Raw genomic sequence first — 22,790 nt, 5'->3', positions numbered from 1 at the left:
CTGTATCCAAATATCTGACAAGAAGCGAAGTCAGTGGGGAAAGAGTACAGTTGATGAAGGGAGACAGTCCATCACCGTGGAAAAGCACGCAGATGTCCTCAGTCAGGAAGCAGGAGGCTGGAAGTGAGGCCAGGCCTCAGAAGCCTCGGCTGTACCCAGGAGGCTGGAAGTGAGGCCAGGCCTCATGGAAGTGAGGCCAGGCCTCAGAAGCCTCGGCTGTGCCCAGGAGGCTGGAAGTGAGGCCAGGCCTCAGAAGCCTCAGCTGTACCCAGGAGGCTGGAAGTGAGGCCAGGCCTCATGGAAGTGAGGCCAGGCCTCAGAAGCCTCAGCTGTGCCCAGGAGGCTGGAAGTGAGGCCAGGCCTCATGGAAGTAAGGCCAGGCCTCATGGAAGTAAGGCCAGGCCTCAGAAGCCTCGGCTGTGCCCAGTGGGAGGCATTGCATATTCACACTGCAGCATTAAACACATTTAAGGTTTAATATGTTTCCACTTTTACTATAGAGAAGTTGAGAATAGAGCCAAACAATGTCCTTTGTCTCTCCCGCCCGCCACCTTAGCAGTTGAAAGCATGTAGTGAAGAGCAGGAAGACAGAGAGTGTTTGAATCAGGCTATCACTGCCCTCATGAATCTCCAAGGCAGCATGGACCGAATTTACAAGCAGCACTCACCTAGACGCCGACCTGGGTAAGTCTAGACTGTGCTTCCTTCAATGTGTGCGATGCCCCCTGTTCCCAGGTGTGAGTCAGAATGATGCCACATTCTTGAACGTTATGCTTGGTCTTTTGTGACCTGTATTAGTCGGAAAATTACCAAACTACCATTGTTACATTGTTAGGATATAGTTTATAAATTTAAATATATACTTAGTGAAATTTTATATAATTTTCTGCAATGTAGAATTTTTTTATAATTTTAGTTCTTATGACTCTAGAAATAAAATATTCAGCTGTAGTATTTACTTGAATAGTACTAAAACTGAGTTAGTTGCTATTGAGGGGCAGGGCTAGAAGAAAATAATGGTTAGAAATTTAGTTTAATATTTCATTATTTAAGCTTTTGAATGGTGAGTATTCAAACCCAGGGCCATACATGCTAAGTATAGACTTAGTCATTAAACTGTACCCCTCAACTCGGCTGAATACTTTTGTTATTTGATTTGGAGTTACATAAATGTTATTATTGAATAAGCCACAATTTACCTTGCTTTTTAATTTTTTTTTTCTTTTTAGGGATCCCGTTTGTCCTTTTTACAATCGTCAATTAAGAAGCAAGCACCTGGCTATCAAAAAAATGAATGAAATTCAGAAAAACATAGATGGGTGGGAAGGCAAAGATATCGGACAGTGCTGTAATGAGTTCATAATGGAAGGGCCATTGACCAGAATTGGTGCTAAACATGAAAGGCATATTTTTCTGTTTGATGGCTTAATGATCAGCTGTAAACCTAATCATGGCCAGACCCGACTCCCAGGTTATAGTAGTGCAGAATACAGATTAAAAGAGAAGTTTGTCATGAGGAAGATTCAAATCTGTGATAAAGAAGATGCTTGTGAGTACAAACATGCTTTTGAATTAGTATCCAAAGATGAAAATAGTGTAATATTTGCTGCCAAGTCGGCTGAAGAGAAGAATAACTGGATGGCAGCCCTTATTTCCCTACACTACCGAAGCACTCTGGACAGAATGCTGGACTCTGTGCTCCTGAAAGAAGAGAAGGAGCAACCCCTCAGGGTACCCAGTCCAGACATGTACCGCTTCGTGGTGACAGACTCGGAGGAAAACATTGTTTTTGAAGACAACTTGCAAAGTAGAAGTGGGATCCCCATTATTAAAGGAGGCACTGTGGAGAAGCTGATTGAAAGGCTAACATACCACATGTATGCAGGTATGTGAGACTAGTATGTGCTCACCTAGAGACTAGGACCCAACGGCTGAGAGCACTTCAGCGTTGATGGGGCCGGGATGGGGAAGAGCACCACAGAGAAACAATAATGGAAAATCAAAAGACTAAATCATTCATTAAACATTTCTTTTTTTTTTTAAAGATTTATTTATTTATTTTATGTGTATGAGTACACTGTAGCTATACAGATGGCCATGAGCCATCATGTGACTGCTGGGAATTGAACTCAGGACGGCCCCGCTTGCTCTGGCCCTACTCACTCTGGCATAATACACTGTAGCTGTCTTCAGATGCACTAGAAGAGGGCGTCAGATCTCATCACGGATGGTTGTGATCCACCATGTGGTTGCTGGGATCCGAACTCAGGACCTTCAGAAGAACAGTCAGTGCTCTTACCAGCTGAGCCATCTCGCCAGCCCTCATTAAACATTTCTAAAATGTGTCATTAATTCCAGTGACAATAAATGCTCATAAAAATGTTTATTTGTAAAATTAAATTTGAGAATGATCCCTACTCTCATTTATTAAGAAGTGGATTCTCTACTTGAGAAGTAGAGTGGAGATGGCAACATAAGGAGTTCAAGGCTATCCTTGGCTACATAGTGATTTTTTTTGAAGCTAGCCTGGGCCAGCATGAGTTCTTGCCCATATAGGGGGTAGGGGGAGAAAGAAATACTACATCTAGCAGGGAAAAGCTACAGTGGAAGGAACCAAAGTTAAAACAAAAAGGAAAGAAAGGAAAGTGGAACTTCGAGTTGCTTAAAATGGATACATTAAACATGAGTCTATTTTTTTTCTCGACTTTTTCAGATCCCAATTTTGTTCGTACTTTTCTTACTACATATCGTTCATTTTGTAAACCACAGGAATTGCTAAGCTTGCTGATAGAGCGGTAAGAAAGCCATATTTTACTTACCTTAACATCTTTGTACTTTGAAAAGGTCCTGGTAGCATTCAAGACTTGTTTAGTATTACACCAATAAAACTGCTCTTATTTTCAGCAGGTTTGCTTGCCCAGCCCTTGCTGAGGAGGGCTCTTCAGTGGGAACCAGAAAAAACGAGCTTAAAAGATAAAAACTGTGTATTTTAATAAAGTTTATTTTGTTCCTTAAAGGTACATCTTTCCCTTAACTTTTACAATAAACTTGTTATGATAAATTTCAAAATATATACAAGGATAGAGGAATCTATCATCTAGTTTTAGTAGTCACTGACTTATCTCCTTTTCCTACAAATTTAATCATCCTACCCCCAGGATTATTTTGAAGTAGATTCTAGACCACAGATTGTATCTAAATATTTCTATAGGCATCTCTAAAATAGTGGTTCTCAACATTCCTGATGCTGTGACCCATTAATACAGTTCCTTGTGTAGTGGTGACCCCCCAACCATAAAATTATTTTTGCTGCTATTTGGTAACTGTGATTTCGCTACTGTTAGGAATCACAATGTAAGTATTTTTGGAGATGGAGGTTTGCCAAAGGTCACAACCCAGGAGTTGAGAAGTTCTGTTTTAAAAGATAGTCTTTTATTTTTAAAACTCATGTATTATTGACCCTAAAAATTAATAATTTCTATATTATTAATATATAAAATTAAGGTTTGAGCTGAAATTTTTACTGTATATTAAGTAGCATTTTAAATGCCTTACAGTTTAAAATTTAAAATGTGAACCTTTTCTGTGCTGATCAGTGCCACCTCTAAGACTTTTTTGAAAATAAAAATAAGAATGCAGGGCCTAGAAAGATGTCTCAGGGGTCTAAGATGTCTAAGAGCATGTAACTGCTCTTCCAGAACCCAAGTTTGGTTCTCTGTACCTACATTGCCTGAAACTCCTACTCTAATGCCTCTGGCCTCCGTGGGTGTACACACACATACACAGTACATATATACACAGTACATACACAGTGTACACACACACAGCACACACACACACAGTGTATATATATATATATATATATATATACATATACATAGTACACACACAGTGTACACACACACACACACACACAGAGAAGTAACAACAATAATAAAGGACTCCATACCTTGTACCAAATAGCCAAAGGGTGTTCCCTTATGTGTGCAGTTTCTTGAGGAGGGTACACAGTAATTGTGCTTCTACATATGAGAGTGAGGAGGGTACACAGTAATTGTGCTTCTACATAATGAGAGTGAGGAGGGTACACAGTAATTGTGCTTCTACATAATGAGAGAGACAGGATTACCGAGCCACAACATTTTTCTTGTTGCATTCAAAGTCTCTTTCATTTATGTATGAACAAACTTCTCTTCTTTTGATTTTATTCTTAGGTTTGAAATTCCAGAACCAGAACCTACTGAGGCAGACAAGCTGGCGTTAGAGAAAGGCGAGCAGCCAATCAGTGCAGATCTGAAAAGATTCCGCAAGGAATACGTCCAACCTGTGCAACTTAGGTCTGCCCTGAGTGTCACAACTTAAAAATATTTCACTATCTAGTTTACACACAAGTTCTTAGCTCTTAATTCTATTATTAACCTTATTTCCATTGTTTCCTTCTAACTTTCCCTGTAGGATAATTATTAAATAAGTAGCCCTAAAGTAGTTTAATTGTTTAAATATATCGTGTTATTTGTATCATTTGTGTGTCACATGATAGATTATCTTCATATGCCTATTTGTTTTTATTTTTGTCTATGCATGTGGTGGGTATGCCTGTGTGTATGCGTGTTCACATGTGTATGATACATGTGTATGCAGGTTCGTGTACATAGAGTCCCAAAGTTGGCATCTAGTGTGTCTTTCTTGATTGCTTTCTGCTCTGTTTATTGAGACAAGCTAGTATAGCTAGCCAGCTTTCCCTGGAAATCTCCAGTGTCTCTCCACAGTGGAGTCTGCTGGGTTATAGATAGCCACATAGAAATGTGCCTACTGTAGTCTTGTTTCCCACTTTTTTCCTTTCATATCCCAATATGTTAATATAGTAATATGGATGTTTTCACAGTATTTCTGGAAGCTGCAGTTCCTTTCCTCCTCAGAATACCTGGGCATTTGATACTTTAAGGAATCCTCGTCGTAGTGAAAGAATATTTCATCACAGCAGGCATCTGTTGCTAGTACTTACTGTTTGCCAGTTATTTCCTGCTACTGGTTTATCTTTTCTATCTTATCCTTGCAACATCATTTCTTTACTACTAGGGACATAGCATAATTCTATGCCTACTTTATGTATAAGGAAATAAAAACTTAGCAAGATAAAGTAACTTGAAATAGTTTATATAAAGGAAATGGCAAGATAAGGTTAAAATTGCCTTGTCTGACCTCCTTAGCTAGCCTGTTTTCTTTTTTCTACTAAACATTGACATATACATCTTTTTTTGTTGGTAGTTTTTTTTGTCTTGTTTTGTTTTGTTTTTTTTGAGAACAGAGTTTTTCTGTGTATTCCTGGCTGTCCTGGAACTCTATTTTATAGACCAGGCTGGCCTCAAACTCACTGAGATTCGCCTGTCTCTGCCTCCTGATTGCTAGGATTAAAGGCAATGCCATCAAGCCTAGCAAGGCCCACGCATCTTCTCACCACATGTCAGAGAGATCCTTGTGTCCTCTCCAATAAAGCTGCGTTCTACCTCCAAAGACACTACTCAGCTCTCTCCCTCCATAGACTGGAGTTATTGTTTTAGACGTGAATTGAAATGTATTATCTTCATTTCAGACCCTTCCATTGAATGCGCTTTCAAGATTGATCCATGTGGCTTATATCAGCCATTTTTAAATTTATTGATATGGTTGGCTCAGAATGACTGGATGGAAAGTTTAGGTCCATGTTCAGTTACAGAAGGAGTTGTCAGGACTTCTCTAAACATTGTCAGAACGTTGCATGGGAGCGCCTGTGTTCCGTACCTTGCCGGTGTTTACAGATGTGTCTGGTTTGCACCTCCGCTGTACTGTTAAGTGTACAGTCGTTCTCACTGTGATTTGTTTCCTCTTAGCGACTCATGATGTTAAGAACTTTTGCTTCTTACTGATCATTCATACTTGGATGATCCAGAGTCTGGTTAGAACTCCTTGCCTGTTTCCTTTGATCTTTTATTTTGCACTGGGGTGTAGAGCTGAGCCAAGAAGTTTGCAGTCTACTGCATTTTGTCGGAAAAAGGTTTTGCCAGTCTTTTCTTCCACACAGTGGTAGCTCACTAGTTTTCTTACTGGTGTTTTGATTAGCTGAAACGTTTGGTTTTGGTAAAGTCTGATGCTAAGGCTTTCTCCTTTCATATAGCAATCTTAGAATTGCATTGCTCTTGGAGGAAATAGAACATTTGAATTGAGCTAAGCATAAACTAGAGGCTAACAGTTCTGTGATCTTGGTTTATTCTTAAGCTGCTGTGCCAGCCAGGAAGTCCATAACATGAGGTTGTTTAACACAAGTAGCACAACATCCCTGGAAAATTGTGTTCTCTCATCCTGCTGTGAGGAAAGGATAGGACCTAACTGGGAATAGTCATTGTTCTGAAGTAATAAAACAAAAAATGCTGAAGCAACTAATTTATAGTACAGTGTGTCAGTAGTAGGGAGTGGAAAATTGTGTCTGTATAGATAATTAAATCTGTATACTTGCAACATCATAAGTAACCATCTTGTGGCATTACAAAACAAATACTCTGTCCAAAGTAATGTTTCTGTCTTTGGAAATAAACTGTAAGATTATATACTTATGTGTAGCTTACAAAGAAATGATAGCAGTTGAATTCAAAATCAAATACTATTCATTTTATGTGGAAAATGCATGAAAATTTATATCTTAAAAATGATTTCAGGGGCCTGGGGAAAGGGAAAAGTCCAGACAGTGCTTGCCATTGCAAGCATGAGGACCTGCCTTCAATTCTCAGCACCCATGTAGAAATAGAAGTACAGTAGTGTAGTATGAGCCTGTTATCCCACACTGGAGAGGTAGAGACAGGAGGATCCTGGGAGCATACTAAGCAGCCCATTGAGCTTAACTGGTTAGTGCCAGGTCCAGTGAGAGACCCTATCATCTATGATGATGATGATGAGAAGGATGATGAGGATGATGATGATGATGATGATGATGATGATGATGATGATGATGATGATGATGTGATTGAAGAAGACACATGATGTTGGATTGAAGAAGCACATGATGTGCTTTTGCACATATACATATAATGCCTTTTCTGTGTAAGAAATTTAAAAAATATACTATGAACATAATTCTTTTACATGAGTAAAAAAGTTTCTTTTCTTAAGATAAATGAGTAATAAAGCAAAGAATGAGGTTTTGTACTTTAGAGTATTTAAAAGTTTCCGTTTAGTGCACAGTCTGAAAAACAAACAACATTTTTGAGCTCTGTGTAGTATTGAGTGTAGTTCTCAATAACTGTCTCCTTCCGTTTTATCAGGGTCTTGAATGTCTTTCGCCACTGGGTCGAGCATCATTTTTATGACTTTGAAAGAGACTTGGAATTGCTTGAAAGACTAGAATCCTTCATTTCAAGTGTAAGAGGTATATTATTTAAAGGCTTGATTGACTCTTATGTTGTACATGAGTTTATTTTAGAAATTCTGTGACTTTTCGTTAAAAAATAAACTAGTTGTCATGTTTACAAAACTGAAATAATGCTTAGGATATTTGCTGTTTGTTCTAAACAATGCTGTGTGTCCAGCGTCACCTGCAGTTGTAGATAGACCCTTGCCTTCTCAGCTGGTGGCTTTGTTCTTGTTTTCCGTCAACGCTGGAGACGGAGCACATGGCCTGCTGTACGAGGCAAGACTTTACCACTGAGCAAGCCCTCTCAACTCCTTTTGGATACCTCTTTTAAAGAAGCCAAAAGCTTCTTTTTACTTATTTATTTTTTCCTTTTAAGATACTTCGGGGCTGGCATGATGCTATTTGAGAAGACCTGAGTCCGTTCCTATCACTCATCATTGCCCAAACTCCAGCTCCAGGCTCTCTGAATCCCTCACCTGGCCTCTGTGAACACTTGAACATACATGTGTACACACATACACACGCACACAGAGGCACACATACACTGTCATTCATGTAAAAATTATCTGAAAAAATGTTAACATTTTATGTTACCTCAAGGTTGTCACTCGTTTAGGTAAATAAAAATATGACTGATTTTGCCTCCTAGTCCCCTATTCCTCTTATTCTTTAATTTTGGACCATTAACACTGAAAAAAATGTATTTACTTGTGGAAAAGTATCCCAGGAAAAACATCTGTACTGGAAAGGTAAGAGTTTCCTACTTGAAGGTTCAGAATCACAGCACTGAAGGGAAACATAGATGTTATCAAAATGTGTGCTATTCATAAAGTATATGTGTGTTAACTAACAGTATTAAGACATTGCCTGAAAATAATGTAGCAAGCCACCTTTTCCCCATTCCTGTTTGCTCTTCTTGTTATAAAAGCAGAACACAAATGTTCTGGCTCACAGTTTCGAAGTTTTCAGTCTGAACTTGGCTAGCTCCATTTTTCTGGGCTTGTGATTTGAAAGAATACCATGACAGAGGGTGTAATAGAATAAAGCTGCTCACCTCATAGCAGCCAGGGAGCAAAGAGCTTACTTGTTCTTTAAGGGAAATTTTGTTCAAAATAGAGGATGTGATTCCCTTTGAAATGTCAAACAGAATTTTTATTGTTCATGTGTGACTCAAAATTGTTCTTTTTCTTTTTTTTAAATATTTATTTATTTATTTATTTTATGTGTATGAGTACACTGTAGCTGTACAGATGGCCGTGAGCCATCATGTGGCTGCTGGGAATTGAACTCAGGACCGGCTCGCTCCAGTCCCGCTCGCTCTGGCCCCCTGCTCCAGTGTAATTCACTGTAGCTGTCTTCAGATGCACCAGAAGAGGGCATCAGATCTCATTACGGGTGGTTGTGAGCCACCATGTGGTTGCTGGGATCCAAACTCAGGACCTTTGGAAGAGCAGTCAGTGCTCTTTCTCACTGAGCCATCTTGCCAGCCCCTCAAAATTGTTCTTAATACTAAATCCGAGCATTAAGTTTAAATTGTATTTTTATCATTTATTACCTTTTAAATTTTATGTATATGAGTGATTTGCCTGCATGTTTATCTGTGTGCCATACTCATTCTGGTGCCCGTGGTAGTCAGAAGACTGCACTGCATTCCTTGAACTGAACATGCTAAAGAGCAAATTCTCACCATGCCAGTGATGGGAGCTGAACCAGGGTCCTCTGCAAGAGCAGCCAGTGCTCCTAACTGCTGAGTCATCTCTCCAGATCCTTATTTTATATTTTATTTATATTTATATATATATATATGTGTATATATATATAATATATTTTATATCTCTAGTTTTAAAAAAGTTTAGGAGATAGATATATATCACAAATAATGCCATAGGTAAGAAATTGCAGCAAAAAAAAAAAATGCAAACTTGGGAAAAATCCACAGAAAAAACATCACAGGATAAATAATTCAGTTTCTTCAACAAATAAACTGCAAGTGTTTTGAGTGATAAAAGGGAAGCTTGCATAGTAAAGGAAATGATGTATTGACCTAATGTCATGGTTGTGTCCTTTTTATACTTTATTTACATGTTTAGCTTACATGTATGTCTGTGAACCATCGAGGCAAGAAGAGGTCATTGGACCCTCTAGAACTGGAGTTACAGACTGTTGCAGGTGCTTGCTATTGAGCCTGGACCCTGTGAAAGATTAGCTAGTATTCTTAACCGATGAGCCGTATCTCCAGCCCCTTGTGTCCTTTTAAAAACAAGTCAACTATATGAAACATTTGATAGTTAAACTTTCAAATACTAGCAAAACATGTGAAGACAGTAATATTATGTCTTAAGACAAAACATATATTTTAAGATAAAATATAAGAAGACATTAAGACAAAAGACACCTTGCTGAATATGGTGACTCATGTCTGTAATTTGGAGTTTAAACTAGTTTTTGGACTCCATAGTCAGACATGCCAGGGGTCAGTTTTTGTATGTAGCAATGGTGTTGTGATTACTTTGGAGGTTTTAAAATCATCTGCTTAAATATTGATGGAGTGATAATGTCTTGTACTTGTGGAAGCCAAGTGATAGTTAATCTTGCCATTTGCAGTTATGTTTGTCAAGTAAAAGGCTTTTCTGTTTGTTTCTCCTCTAGGGAAAGCCATGAAGAAATGGGTAGAATCCATTGCTAAAATTATCAAGAGGAAGAAGCAAGCTCAGGCAAATGGAGTAAGCCATAATATCACCTTTGAAAGTTCACCACCACCAGTCGAATGGCACATAAGCAGAGCAGGGCAGTTTGAAACGTTCGATCTTATGACACTTCACCCAATAGAGATTGCACGGCAGTTAACACTTTTGGAATCTGATCTCTACAGGTAGATTGTGTTAATTTCTTGGTTTATTTCAAGAACTCTGAGTATACTTCTTAAGGATTTTCATAATACTTTGCTAATTATTCATCAGTGTTTTAGAATAGCTCTGAGCCAACCCAGTGAGAGAAGAGAACTGACCTCTCCGAGTTGTCCTCTGACTCCACACATGTCTCTCTTTCCCAATAATTGTGTATGTGTGTGTATGTGTGTGTGTGTATATCTACTTCCCTGCTTCCTAAATTACTTTAGTCTGAGATTAGTACAGTCAGTCAGTCTGAATAAGAGATTCAGAGATTCTTGTCAGATAAATGTATAGAGTATTAAGTAAGATAAGTCTTTTTCTCTTTCACTTACAACTCAGGCTCCTGTGACTACTGTATAGCATGTAGGTAACTGCTTCCTATTGAAAGTAAACCCCTACGATGATGCCATCAAAACCTTCCTGAATCCACAAGGCTCTTTTGTATCCTAGCTAGGTGGAATGGAATAAGCCTGTCATCCCAGCAGTTGTGAGGTAGAGGGCAGGAGGATCAAGAGGCCAGCTTCAGCTACATATAGCAAGTTTAGGGCCAACCTGAGCTACGAGGCCTTGTCTGAAAAAATAAAGTAAACAAAAAGTACAAACCAATATCCTGGAGAATATCATTCATCAGGAGAGTTTTTTTAATTAATTTCTTTATTGTTTGTAATGGGTAGTTTGGCTATGTGAATGACTGCATCATACTGCATGTCTGGTACCTGGGGTTTACAGACACTTGTAAACCACCGTATGGACACTAGGAATTGAGCATAGTTTCTCTAGAGAAATAGCTAGGGCTTTCAACTGCTGAACCATCTCTCCATTCCAGCAGCTATTTAAAAAAAAAAAAAAGATTGCACAGGAAAAAGCAAGGCTGTATAAACTTTAGTGTTATAGAGACTGTAGGAAAGAACCAGATATAAACTGTCTTCATTAGAAGTGTGTCTGTGGTTGGCACTGGCAGGGCTATTCAGAATTTGACCTTTAACATCTCTGAGTATTTGTAAGCAGCTCATTAAGAAGGTCCTGCTATAAAAGTAATCTGGAATTACTTAATGTGGAAGGCAGTCTTTAAAATAGGTATAAATTGTGATATGTGACAGGTAAGCATGAAGGAACTTGTTACTGGAGGCAACGAAGCATTCTGTATTGAATAGAGTTTTCTCTCATGAATGAATGTGATATCCTTTTTAAAAAGATAACATGGGTATCATTATTTTAAGTATGTAGTTCCATGTAGACATGCTTTATGGCATAGAAATTCATTTCTTTGTTCTATGATTTGTTTGATAAAAGAAAGGTAACACAGACATTGATATTATTGCAGATTTCTAGTGAAATAATAGTTAAGTAAGAAAATGTATTCTAAAAAAGCTAGGCATAGTGGCACATGCCTACAGTCCCAGCACTTGGGAGGCTGTGGGGAGAGAAAGCACGAGTTCAAGGCTATATTCTCATACAGAGAGAATCAAGACCAGCCTGAACTATATTAGTCCCTGCCAAAGAAACAAATAAATGTGCTCCAAAAACTGTTAGCAAGAACCCCTTTGTCTTTAAATCTACTAACCAAAAAGAATTTTTTAAAAAGATTTATTTATTTATTTTATGTATGTGAATACATTGTAGCTGTCTTTTAGACACACCAAAAAAGGACATCGGATCCCATTATAGATGGTTGTGAGCCACCATGTGGTTGCTGGGAATTGAACTCAGGACCTCTGGAAGAGCAGCAGTCAGTGTTCTTAACCACTGAGCCATCTTTCCAGCTCCCAAAAGAACTTTTTAAATATTGAAAACTATAGGACATTGATGGCAGTGCATTAGACAGTTTTTAAATTATACAATCCTGACTCATTAATGATTTAATCTTTTCTTCTGGTTTTTATTAGTTATTTCAAGCATTCCAAAAGTATAGGTAATAATAATTATTCATAGATAATAAAAAATTACAGACAAGATTGAAATTCTTATAATTCCCCTTAATTATACTGTTTTTCATTCTTCCCAGGAAATTACCATGACCCAGGCCTTGATCTTTATCCTTCCTCTGTCTATCTTTATGAGTTAGTATCTGTGTACATAGCCCTAAGTAATATGACTCATTCGCTTACCTATCTTAAAGCCACATGTATTTTGATAACACTGTTTACCAGGTTTTTAAATTTTATATTGTTTTCGATACTTGTTCAAGTTGATGTCCAGTTTAATTAATTTATTTTAGCCACCGTGTAATATTCCACTGTGACTGCTCTATAGTTTCTCCCGTTTCCTGATGATGAGCTCTTAGCTGTTGGGGTTTCACTGTGAAGACAGTGTGTCCCTGAGCATTGTGGTAAATGCGTCCCTAGGACTGTGTCAGTGTATCCTTAGTGCATTCATAGATGCTGACATGTTTGTCAGTTACTCTGTGTCTTCAGGCCTGTGAGATCTGCCCAGTTGTTTGTCAGGTGGCTGGTGGATCTGTCTATGTCAGCACAGCAGTGGAGGCTCCCTGCTTTCTGCTTACCTTTTGTTAATTAACCTGCTTATATGTTTCTCAGTTTACCTTTAGAACATCTTAGGTAGCTCGATCCTAACTTTGTAGGGTGAGTTGCATTGATGGTTGCTGTTTTACAGGAAAGTCCAGCCTTCTGAACTTGTAGGGAGTGTCTGGACCAAAGAAGATAAAGAAATAAATTCTCCAAACCTATTAAAAATGATCCGCCATACAACAAACCTCACTCTGTGGTTTGAAAAGTAAGTTTTTATTTACTTTGTCTTATGTTCCTTAGTAGTCATAACATTAAGTCATATTTAAGCTAAAACTCTAGCTTTATAAAGAGGGTTCTTGTTTTCCAAGTGAAATGAAGAAACTGTCCTAAGCCATGAATATTTTGTTGTTGTTAGATGCATTGTGGAAGCAGAAAATTTTGAAGAACGGGTGGCAGTGCTCAGCAGAATAGTAGAAATTCTACAAGTGTTTCAAGATTTGAATAATTTCAATGGCGTGTTGGAGATAGTCAGTGCCGTCAATTCAGTATCAGTGTACAGACTAGACCACACATTTGAGGTAAGTTTTCGCTTGAATATTTCATCTTTTGGGAGGACTGATAAAATTAACATAAGAGATCACTTTTACTTATTTCTAAGCAAATGTTTTTTAAAAACATTTGTTCTTCTATCTTTTCCCCTTAAATTCAGAGATAGAATTACTAAAGTATGTATTTGTGTAACAGCATATGCTGGTGAGTGTATGGTTTTTTCCCAGTGACACAGTGATAGTCTCATCAATGGCAAAGAATTTTATTATATATTCAATATACAAGTTATTTCTTAGTTTCTGTAATGTATAGTCAAAAAGATAACTCTTTCTGAATCCTAAAGTTATTTTATTTTAAATTATAGATCGTTACATTTTAAATTATGTTTAATATTTCTTTGAGATATTTTGGGAGATACAGAAGTATACAGATTTTTGTCTATAATTTAAAAATGAACATCATATTTTACATAGTTATTTATGACATGCATCTTATTTTTATAAACATTATTCTATAAACATAGTTTGTCTCTCAAGACAAGGATTTTGTTTTGTTTTGTTTTGTTTGTTTTTAGTGGCTACATAGTTTTCTGTCCTCTGGGTGAATTATAGTTTAGTCCATCATTCAATTTGGGAACAACTAAGTTAATTTTGTGTTTTCATTTGCATATATAATTTATCGTGGACCATTCATTCATGTGTCTCTGTGAAACCCTGATTCTTTCCCTAGAATTGGTTTCTGGAGACAGAAGTCCTATCCATAGAGTTTAGGTTTAATTCCTAGCATCCTGATGGGAGCCTTCAGTTCTAGGAGCTCTAACACCTTCTTCTGACTCTGGCAACAGAGTTGTTTTTGTTTTTTCAGACTTTTGGTACTTTGCTAAGGAGTTTGCCCTAAACATTAAATTTTTACATATTTCATGGGCCAAAAATAAAAGTTTTAATATTTATTGCATTTAAAAAAATAACTAGTGAGTTTATATTGTTAATGTATCTGTTATCCACTTTCATCTTTTCCGTATGATTTATCTGGTCATGTTCTCTGGTCATGTCCCCTCATTTTTCTTTGTGGGATATTTGTATTTATTTATATAAACTTTTTAGTATGCTAAAGTTAATAGAACAGATTATCTATAGGCCCTTAGTTTCTGCATCAAGCACAGTCTTCTCACTATGGGTTCTTCCTTTGTTTTTGTGCCTACAAAGGTTTCCCTAGGTGAGGTGAAGAAAGTGGGCGCTCAGGTGTGTTATCTAATGTTACCTTAAAATATGACTATTATCATCTCTCTGCAAACCAGTCTAGCACTATATGTGAAAACTAAAAACAGACACACTCTCCCATAAGAATCATAGAGAACAAATCTTTTTCTCAAATACTTCAGACCATAAGTTACCTGGACACAGGTATGGTGGGTCTAGTACTGTTGTAGTAGCAGAAAACCTGGAAACCACTGGGGTACCGTCAGCTGAAGAATGAATATATGCATCGTTCTGCATTTAATGTTATGTTTTGGGGAAAAAAATAAGAAAACTTCAGAATGACCATAATTCCACTTTAATATAACAAACCTAAACCTTGCAGGAGAGTTATGTGCCGGGGGCCAGTTCCGACTTCTTCTTTCTTGTCGATTCTTCTTGAGGCAGCAGATGGGGAAGAGCTTAGGCAGAGGTGAAGACTTTGTCTTATGAGATATTTAGGGTTGCTGTATAATAAAAAGTTTTTCTTATCTAAGTCTAAGTTACTATGCTATTGTAGCTGACCTGCCTTCTGTGATCCTCTGAGGCCAGAAACTGCAATTTCTGGCATTTAGCACCTCATCCTAAAACAGCAGGAGATTAAGTCAAGGATCAATTGCTAGAACCTTTTTCCTATTGTCCAGATGCCTCTTGCTTGTCGGGGTAGGGGGAAGTTTGGAGCAGTAAACTTCTAGGAGAAGAGAATAACACTTGAAGAACTTTTACATAAGTGAATATGCATAATCTTACATAAATTCATATACAGATTCATGCTCATTTTTTCACTTATACATATCCATTCCCAGCTTGCATGCATTCTCACAATTACATACTTACACACACACATGCATACATTCTCACAATTACATACTTATACATACATCCATACTTACATATGTATATGGAGCAGAAGACCAAATGCATATTGAGAAAAAGATTTGCAGAAAGAACTCACTCATTCTGGATGAAAAATGAGCTCCAATTTTTATTACATAGAGAAAGAAAAGGCTTTTATCATTTTAATGCTAAATGAATTAAATCCATGATTGTAAGAAAAAAGCTTTGTTTCTTTTAATAAGACTAAGCCTGTCTTGTCCTTACCATTGGACCAATTCTGTCCCATGATAAGGAGAAGCCTGCTTGCTCCTTCTGCTCTCTGCAGCATCTTCTTTTTTCCTCTTTCCCTCTGCTTTCTGCACATTGCTCTCAGTATTTTATGTTAACTATAGTTTCTAAGTTATTCCACTCTGCATTCTCCTTCTAATCTAAAAAGTGTTCTGTCTAAAAGCTTCTCAGCTCAGTTCTTCTCACCTCTGTCCCTCTCACCTCCGTCCCCCAGTTCTGACTCTTCTCTTTGTCCTCAGCCCTTAAACATCTTTCAGAATATATGATCAAATGTTAAAAAGTTCATCAAAAGTTCACCAAGAAAATCAAATCACAAATTGAAATAGAACTTTACAACAGAGAATGTTTACATGCATATCTATTAGGAGTAATTATCTGGCTAAATATCCATCACCTGTCTCAATATCCATCACCTGTCTCAGCGCCACAGGTTCACCAAAGGTTTAAAACCATAAGTAAAGTTTTGCATAGATAAACCCAGTAAACATTTTACCTTCTGTCCTAGCACCTATAATAAATTGTTAGTCCCCCTTTTATGACCTTTGGTTAATTGTTTTGAAAACTCTTGGAATGTGCTCTGAGTAAGAGAAAGTCTGGTTACCATCTAAGAGCAATTAACTGCTGACACTTGGGAGACTGGCAGAGTTCTCATCGCAGTTTTGACTATCAGAAAAGGACCTAATAGCAGTCCCACTATAAAAGAGCTTAATAATCACTGATAAAATTTTAGGAATTCTTATAGGATCATCATTAAGACTTAAGTCATGCCAGGCGGTGGTGGTGCACACCTTTAATCCCAGCACTTGGGAGGCGGATTTCTGAGTTCGAGGCCAGCTTGGTCTACAGAGTGAGTTCCAGGACAGCCAAGGCTACACAGAGAAACCCTGTCTCGAACCCCCTTCCCCCCCCCCAAAAAAAAGACTTTAAGTCATCTATTTGTCTATACAGCATCACTATAAGACAGTACATCTTCGTGGATCTGCAAAGGTCTGCTGCAAAAGGAGTGTGCTATTACTTAGTGATTGTTATACATGTTTAATAATAACAGGAAAAGCATATTAATAGCAGGAATCTTTCCTAAAATTGGTCTCTTACAGCCTTGCTTAATAAAGGCTCACCTGTCACAAATTATATAATAATCCAAAGCAGGCCATTTCAGGGTGATCACCTGCTAGTTATTAGCGTGTCCTATTATGGCTACCAACAGTTATGTAAATATTAAGGGTAATGTGGTTGCCAGGGATGTGAATGAGTGGAGGAGCACTTGCTCATCGTGTGTAAAGCTCTGAGTTCAAGCCTTAATAGAGAAGGAGAGAGGGGGTTGTGAGGAATGGAGAGAAGATTTCATTTTTGGAATTCCTAACATTGCTCCTTTCAGTAGGAAAAGGAAAAATATTGTAATTTTGAATTTATGTATTTTCAACTTATATGTGCTTTATGTATTAAAGATAGTAGCACAGTCTGCTTACATTAATGATTTTAATTCTGGGGGCTGGAGAGATGTCTTAGTAATTACACTTACTTCTCTTTCAAAGGACTTAGAACCAATTCCTAGCATCCACACAAAGCTCATAACCATCTGTTATTACTCCAGTTCTAGGAGATCCGATGCCCTCTGCCCCTCTCTGTGGACACCAGGCACAGAGGTGGTGCACAGATTGTGAAAAAATAAAAATAAATAAATCTTTTAACATTTTAAATGAAAAACTATTATTTTAATCCTGATATTATAAAACTGAAATTGTGTTCATTTTAGAGGTTAAACATTTTGATTTTTAATATCGGGGCAAAAGTACTCTAAAAGTACATATAATATAACAGGAGTAACAGCAGCAAACACCTGTGAGTTTGGCATCCCTGGTTTATTAGTGCTGGAGGTGCCCATGCCACAGCATACGCATGGAGGTGAGAGCATTTTCAGAATCGGTTCTCTCTACCATGTCAGCCTCAGGTCAGGTCAGGGCGTCTTGGTGGCACACACCTTGAGCCCCTGGGCCACATGTTGGCCCACTCAGCACATCATCTGCTTTCTTTCCCCTTTAGAACAGCACATTGTAAATTTTGTGCTCTTAATTATCTTACTTTTTTCTTCTATTTTAAATATTTGTGTTTACATAATTTCATTTGTACTGTTTATTATTTTTATTTAAAAAATATGGATTCTTGTGTGTATGTAGGTGCACATGCATGTAGAAGCATATACACATGTGTAGATATTTTTCAGCAGCTATCCACCTTAACTTTTGAGACAGTGTCTCTTTTACGAGAACCTGGGCTTGACAGTTCTCTAAACTGGCTTGCTGGGGACTCCTGGGAATCTGTCCTCAGCACTGCGTTTACAAGCAAGAGTCATAACATCTGGCTTTGTATGTGGGTGCTGGGCCTCCTGCTTGAACAGCAGGCACTGTGCTGGCTCCAACACCCCCCAGCCTAACTGCCTTGTGATGTTCAGTGTAGTGGATCCCGAGGCCCTATCTAATGTTTTGTCTCTCTTGTTAAGTCCTTATTGAGCCTCAAGACCTAGGGTAGGAGAATTGAGAGTTTAAGGCCGGTCTTCACTGTGTAATGAAACCCCATCTCAAAATTTCAAGACAGGGTTTCTTTGTGTAGTCCTGGCTATCCTGGAACTCACTCTGTAGACCAGGCTGGTGTCAAACTCAGAAACCCGCCTGCCTCTGCCTCCCAAGTGCTGGGATTAAAAGCGTGCACCACCACCACCAGGCCAAAAGGAATATCTTTAATTGAGATGAAATTTTGTTTTGAATATGGGGTGAGGTTGTGTTGAAATTAAGTCCCAGTTCTTCCTCTCAGCCCAGTGCTCCCAGAAATAAGACTCAGACTCAAAATATATTTACAGATGCCTTGGCCATATAGCTAGGCTCTGACTAGACATATAGCTATTTTGACTAGACCATAACTAAAGAAAACCCATTTATTTTAACCTACATTCTGGCATGTGGCTGGCTACCTGTGCTCAGGGACCATGTGTCTGTCTCCTCTTCATCTTCCCAGGCCAACCTTTCCACCTGGGTCTGTCCCAGAATCCTTTCTCTCTCAGCTGTCCCACCTCCCATTTCCTGCCTAAGCCATAGGCCATAGGCTTTTTAATTGGCAGGTGATGCATCCTAACACAAGAAGGCTGGGCTCTGGTTTTAGCTTTGTTCTACCTGGCTGTTCGGTTGTCCTCACACATTCAGAATTCATTCTTCCCCACGCTGACCTATTGTGCCTGCTGTGTCATAACTGAGTGTACATATGTTCTTTGCTTCTTTTCAGTCTAGCTTTTTAACCCAGCTGATTTTTCCTGTGCTACATATCTAAAATACTACTATAGGATCAACCTAAGTCTCACTTTTTAAAAAATTAAGTTTAATAGGAGTTGTGTTTAGGTCTGTAAGTCACTGTGAAAGACTGACGGTTTTATAGTAATGAGCCTTCCTAACCATGAATGAGGTATATCTCTTTGTTTATGATTTCCTGACAGACACTTTCACTCTATTGTTGCCTATATTGGAATCTTTTCAAAAGTAATTATTTCCTTTTTGGTGAAAAAATTTTATATCTAGAAATATAGTTGAATTTTGTTTGGCTTTTATATACAGCACTGTCACTATATTTTCCTATTAACATCCTTTGTATATATACTTGGAGCTTCCACCCCCACCCCTGGGGACAGTCAGTTATGATTCTGGGAATAGTGATGGATCACTGGTCCTCTTTGTTCTCCCCTTGTTCATGTTGTCTGGGGCTTCTGTAGAGGATTCTGTAGAGTATAAAAGCTATTAAAGCAACCACATTTGATATGCTATATGGATCGCAAGTAAATGCTCACGGTGGATTTGTGTTTATGTACATGTGCTTATACTCCTCATTGATTATAAATTGCTTTATTCCCTATAAGAAAAATATAGTAATAAATAAAAAAAGCCTATGATTACTTCAGTCACTAGATTTTCTTCAAGTTTTCCTACCTTCCTACATTTTTTTATTGCTAAGGTTTGCCCTCAACCTCACAAGACCTTTTAGTCAAAAAACATTTAGTCCTGAAGGATCAAAGTTCTTTTTTCTGCCCCTGTAATTTACACCTACATGACTAAAATGATAAAAAAAAAAATAAGGCCCCGAGAGAGAATTTTTTATTCCTAAATCTTCTAATTTATAGTAGAAAGAACACAAATTCTTAGTTTTTATATTTATAGATAAAAGATAGAATAACTCATTTTAGCAAGTGCCCAAAGGAATAAGACTCATAATTTTTAAAGTGGCTTTAAGTATTTGTAAACTTTTATAAATTCTAAAGTTTTGTATTCTAATGGATGTTTATATATAATTGAATTATATGCAAGAATTATATTCAACTTACATGTTTTAAAGGCATTGCAGGAAAGAAAGCGGAGAATTTTGGATGACGCTGTGGAATTAAGTCAGGATCACTTTAAAAAATACCTAGTAAAACTTAAATCAATCAATCCACCTTGCGTGCCTTTTTTTGGTAAGTCATTAAGTATAAATATTATATTTTGAAGATGAATGTGTTGTATCCAAAAGATTGGATCTTTCTAGATAAATTGTTCTTATGTCATACATAAAATTTATTATTTGTCTATATTGATAAATAAAAGGTTACAAAACTATTTCCTTGTCTATATAATGAAGATGAAGATAATTGCTCTCAAAATTGTTGTAACAGCTGGGCAATGGTAGTGCATGCCTTTAATCCTAGCACCTGGGAGGCAGAAGCAGGCAGATTTCTGAGTTCGAAGCCAGCCTGGTCTACAGAGTGAGTTCCAGGACAGCAAGGGCTACACAGAGAAACCCTGTCTCGAAAAAACAAAACAAAAAAGAAAAAGACAATAAAACAAAAAAAATTATTGTAAGAATGGAAAATATCTTATCTGTACTACTTAACAAGTCTTGTGAAGACTCTTATGAAGTGCAACTATTATTTTTAGTTATATATGACACATCTGCAGTGTTTGTTTTTAATTATCAGTGTAAAAGTACTTTTTCAGAGACTTTATAAAACCTTTTTAACTCAGAATTGCATGATTAATACAAATTACATTGAGCAGAGCTTTTTGATGTGACCCTTTATTAAATATAATTATGCATGACAGTAAATGTACTCTCTGAGAAGAGCATCATTAGGCAGTTTTGTGTAAACATCATAGAGTACACTTATACACACCTAAATGATCCCAGCCAGTCATTTACTATGACCTCTTCAGAGCTGTTTCCTTTGTTGTTGTTCTTTCAAATGCCGTCTTGCTTTTATTGCCCAGGTTGGTCTTAAACTCCTGGACTCAAACAGCTCTGCCTCAGCGTCCTAAACACAGCTCACTGTTTTATAGTAAACTTTTTCCCTTACAAGTAAAATTACACTCTAATGACAAAACTGTAACATAGCAAATGCATGAGCCAGTAACATAACTGTTTCTTATGATTGCAAACTGTTGTCCACCTGACGTAGTTACACTGCTGTACTCAGATGTTGGGGCAGCAGAAGCACCCGAGGCACACGTTGTACTGTCATATTACAACTGTATGACTTCCTCAGCTCCCATTCCCTTGGGGGGTGGTTCTGGTAATTAAGATAAACTATAGTTTATTGTAAATCTTTGTACCATTGTTGTATATATTGCCCATGGTTTAAACATAGTTATGTGGCACACGACTGGCTTCACTGGTGGAATTGGATAGTTATTTAAATCAAGGTTTGTTTTTTTAAACTATAGTATTATTGATTGTAATTGAGAGGAAATGATTGTTTGTTGTGAAGGGTTGTCAATCACATTGTAGAATGTTTAGTAGACTCCTGATCTCCTACTCACTAGAGTCCAGCGTAGCCCAATCTTGTAGTTACTAGAAGTGTTTAAAGATATTCCCAACTATTCCTTGAAGAACAAAATTGCCTTTAGCCAAGAACCACTAATTTAAATGAACCAGTAATTATGCATAAAAAGGGATTAGAACATTTTTTTCTAAGTAATGCGCTTTGAGGAGCAGTTTGTCATACTGTTCTTAAGCAAAATTGCTTAATTTGTTTATAGTCACTTAAAGATCATTGACAGTAAATATTTTAAATATTAAAACATTTGATTAGACAAGGTTTTAACCCCCAGGGTTTGGACAGTCTTAGCTTTTCATTTCTTAGAAGAGTAGCCTTTAATGTTAGTGAAGGTAGTCTTCGTTTTCTCTGTATTTTAAACTCTGTTACAGATTGTTACTAGGGACCCCTCTGGACCTTTTCCTTTTCGCCTGTCAGAAGGGAGAAAGCTGAATTCTGCAATGTCTCCAGCTCTACCAGACCACTTGTCTTCCCAAATGATTGCTTAAATGACATCAGTCTTAAAATAACTTTAAACATTTTTTTGCTAGGAATATATTTAACAAATATTCTGAAGACTGAAGAAGGGAACAGTGACTTTCTAAAGAGGAAAGGGAAAGATTTGATCAATTTCAGTAAGAGGAGGAAAGTGGCTGAAATAACTGGAGAGATTCAGCAATATCAGAACCAACCATACTGCTTACGGACAGAACCAGAAATGAGGGTAAATATTTTCTTATTAATCTTTGAAAGAGATAGCATTAAATCCTATGGAACTGCTAAAAAGTGTCACAGTGATACACGTGCTCTTTTGAAAGTAAGCTAAACTTCAGACAGAAATGTAAATATGGGTGTGTATGCTGTAGCAGTCATTAATCTTAAGGGCCTTCTCCTGAGAGTCCTGCCTCTTTGTGCACTGGCTAAGAAACTCTTCCAAAAAGACAGAGGGAGTGGAACATCTGTGCAGTAAAATGAAACCCCACTGCTGCTGCTGTAATTGAGTGATAGCCATTTTAGGTGTCTCACATCCCCAACATAACATTGAATCTCTTCATCTGATCACTGGGAAGGACTTGGAAAATAGCAGGTATATATGCATAACAGATTTTTTAAAAACATTCTGTCAGTTGGTGTTTCATTTTGAGTAATAATGTTTAATATAGCTTCTACAATTCCACAAAAATAAAGTGGTGATGAGCTGCTAGTGGCCATCCGTTTTACCCATTCCTTCCTCATTATGCCAGCCTTTTGTGCTGTGGAGTGTCACAGGAGTGCAGAAATGTATTCTTTTTTTTTTTTTTAACTTTTATT

The 22,790-nt window shown here is 37.5% G+C and overlaps 1 protein-coding gene across 3 annotated transcripts in view; it reads left to right on the top strand.

Annotated features, from left to right (window-relative positions):
- Window positions 1–22,790, top strand: part of Sos2 (SOS Ras/Rho guanine nucleotide exchange factor 2) — a 103,492-nt gene that overhangs the window by 66,728 nt on the left and 13,974 nt on the right. For 2 of the 3 annotated variants that reach the window (XM_031357628.1, XM_031357630.1), the window contains 10 exons: window positions 557–684; window positions 1,230–1,885; window positions 2,714–2,795; window positions 4,215–4,337; window positions 7,296–7,399; window positions 10,034–10,256; window positions 12,889–13,008; window positions 13,159–13,321; window positions 20,027–20,144; window positions 22,031–22,203. In XM_031357628.1, the coding sequence (XP_031213488.1) occupies window positions 557–684; window positions 1,230–1,885; window positions 2,714–2,795; window positions 4,215–4,337; window positions 7,296–7,399; window positions 10,034–10,256; window positions 12,889–13,008; window positions 13,159–13,321; window positions 20,027–20,144; window positions 22,031–22,203 (1,890 nt within the window). The remainder of the gene's footprint in view (window positions 1–556; window positions 685–1,229; window positions 1,886–2,713; window positions 2,796–4,214; window positions 4,338–7,295; window positions 7,400–10,033; window positions 10,257–12,888; window positions 13,009–13,158; window positions 13,322–20,026; window positions 20,145–22,030; window positions 22,204–22,790) is intronic. The other variant, XM_031357629.1, reaches the window with a different exon arrangement.

Source organism: Mastomys coucha, unplaced genomic scaffold, assembly GCF_008632895.1.
Source record: "Mastomys coucha isolate ucsf_1 unplaced genomic scaffold, UCSF_Mcou_1 pScaffold6, whole genome shotgun sequence".
NCBI classification, from domain to species: Eukaryota; Metazoa; Chordata; class Mammalia; order Rodentia; family Muridae; genus Mastomys; species Mastomys coucha.
This window is presented reverse-complemented; position numbering and strand designations above follow the sequence as displayed.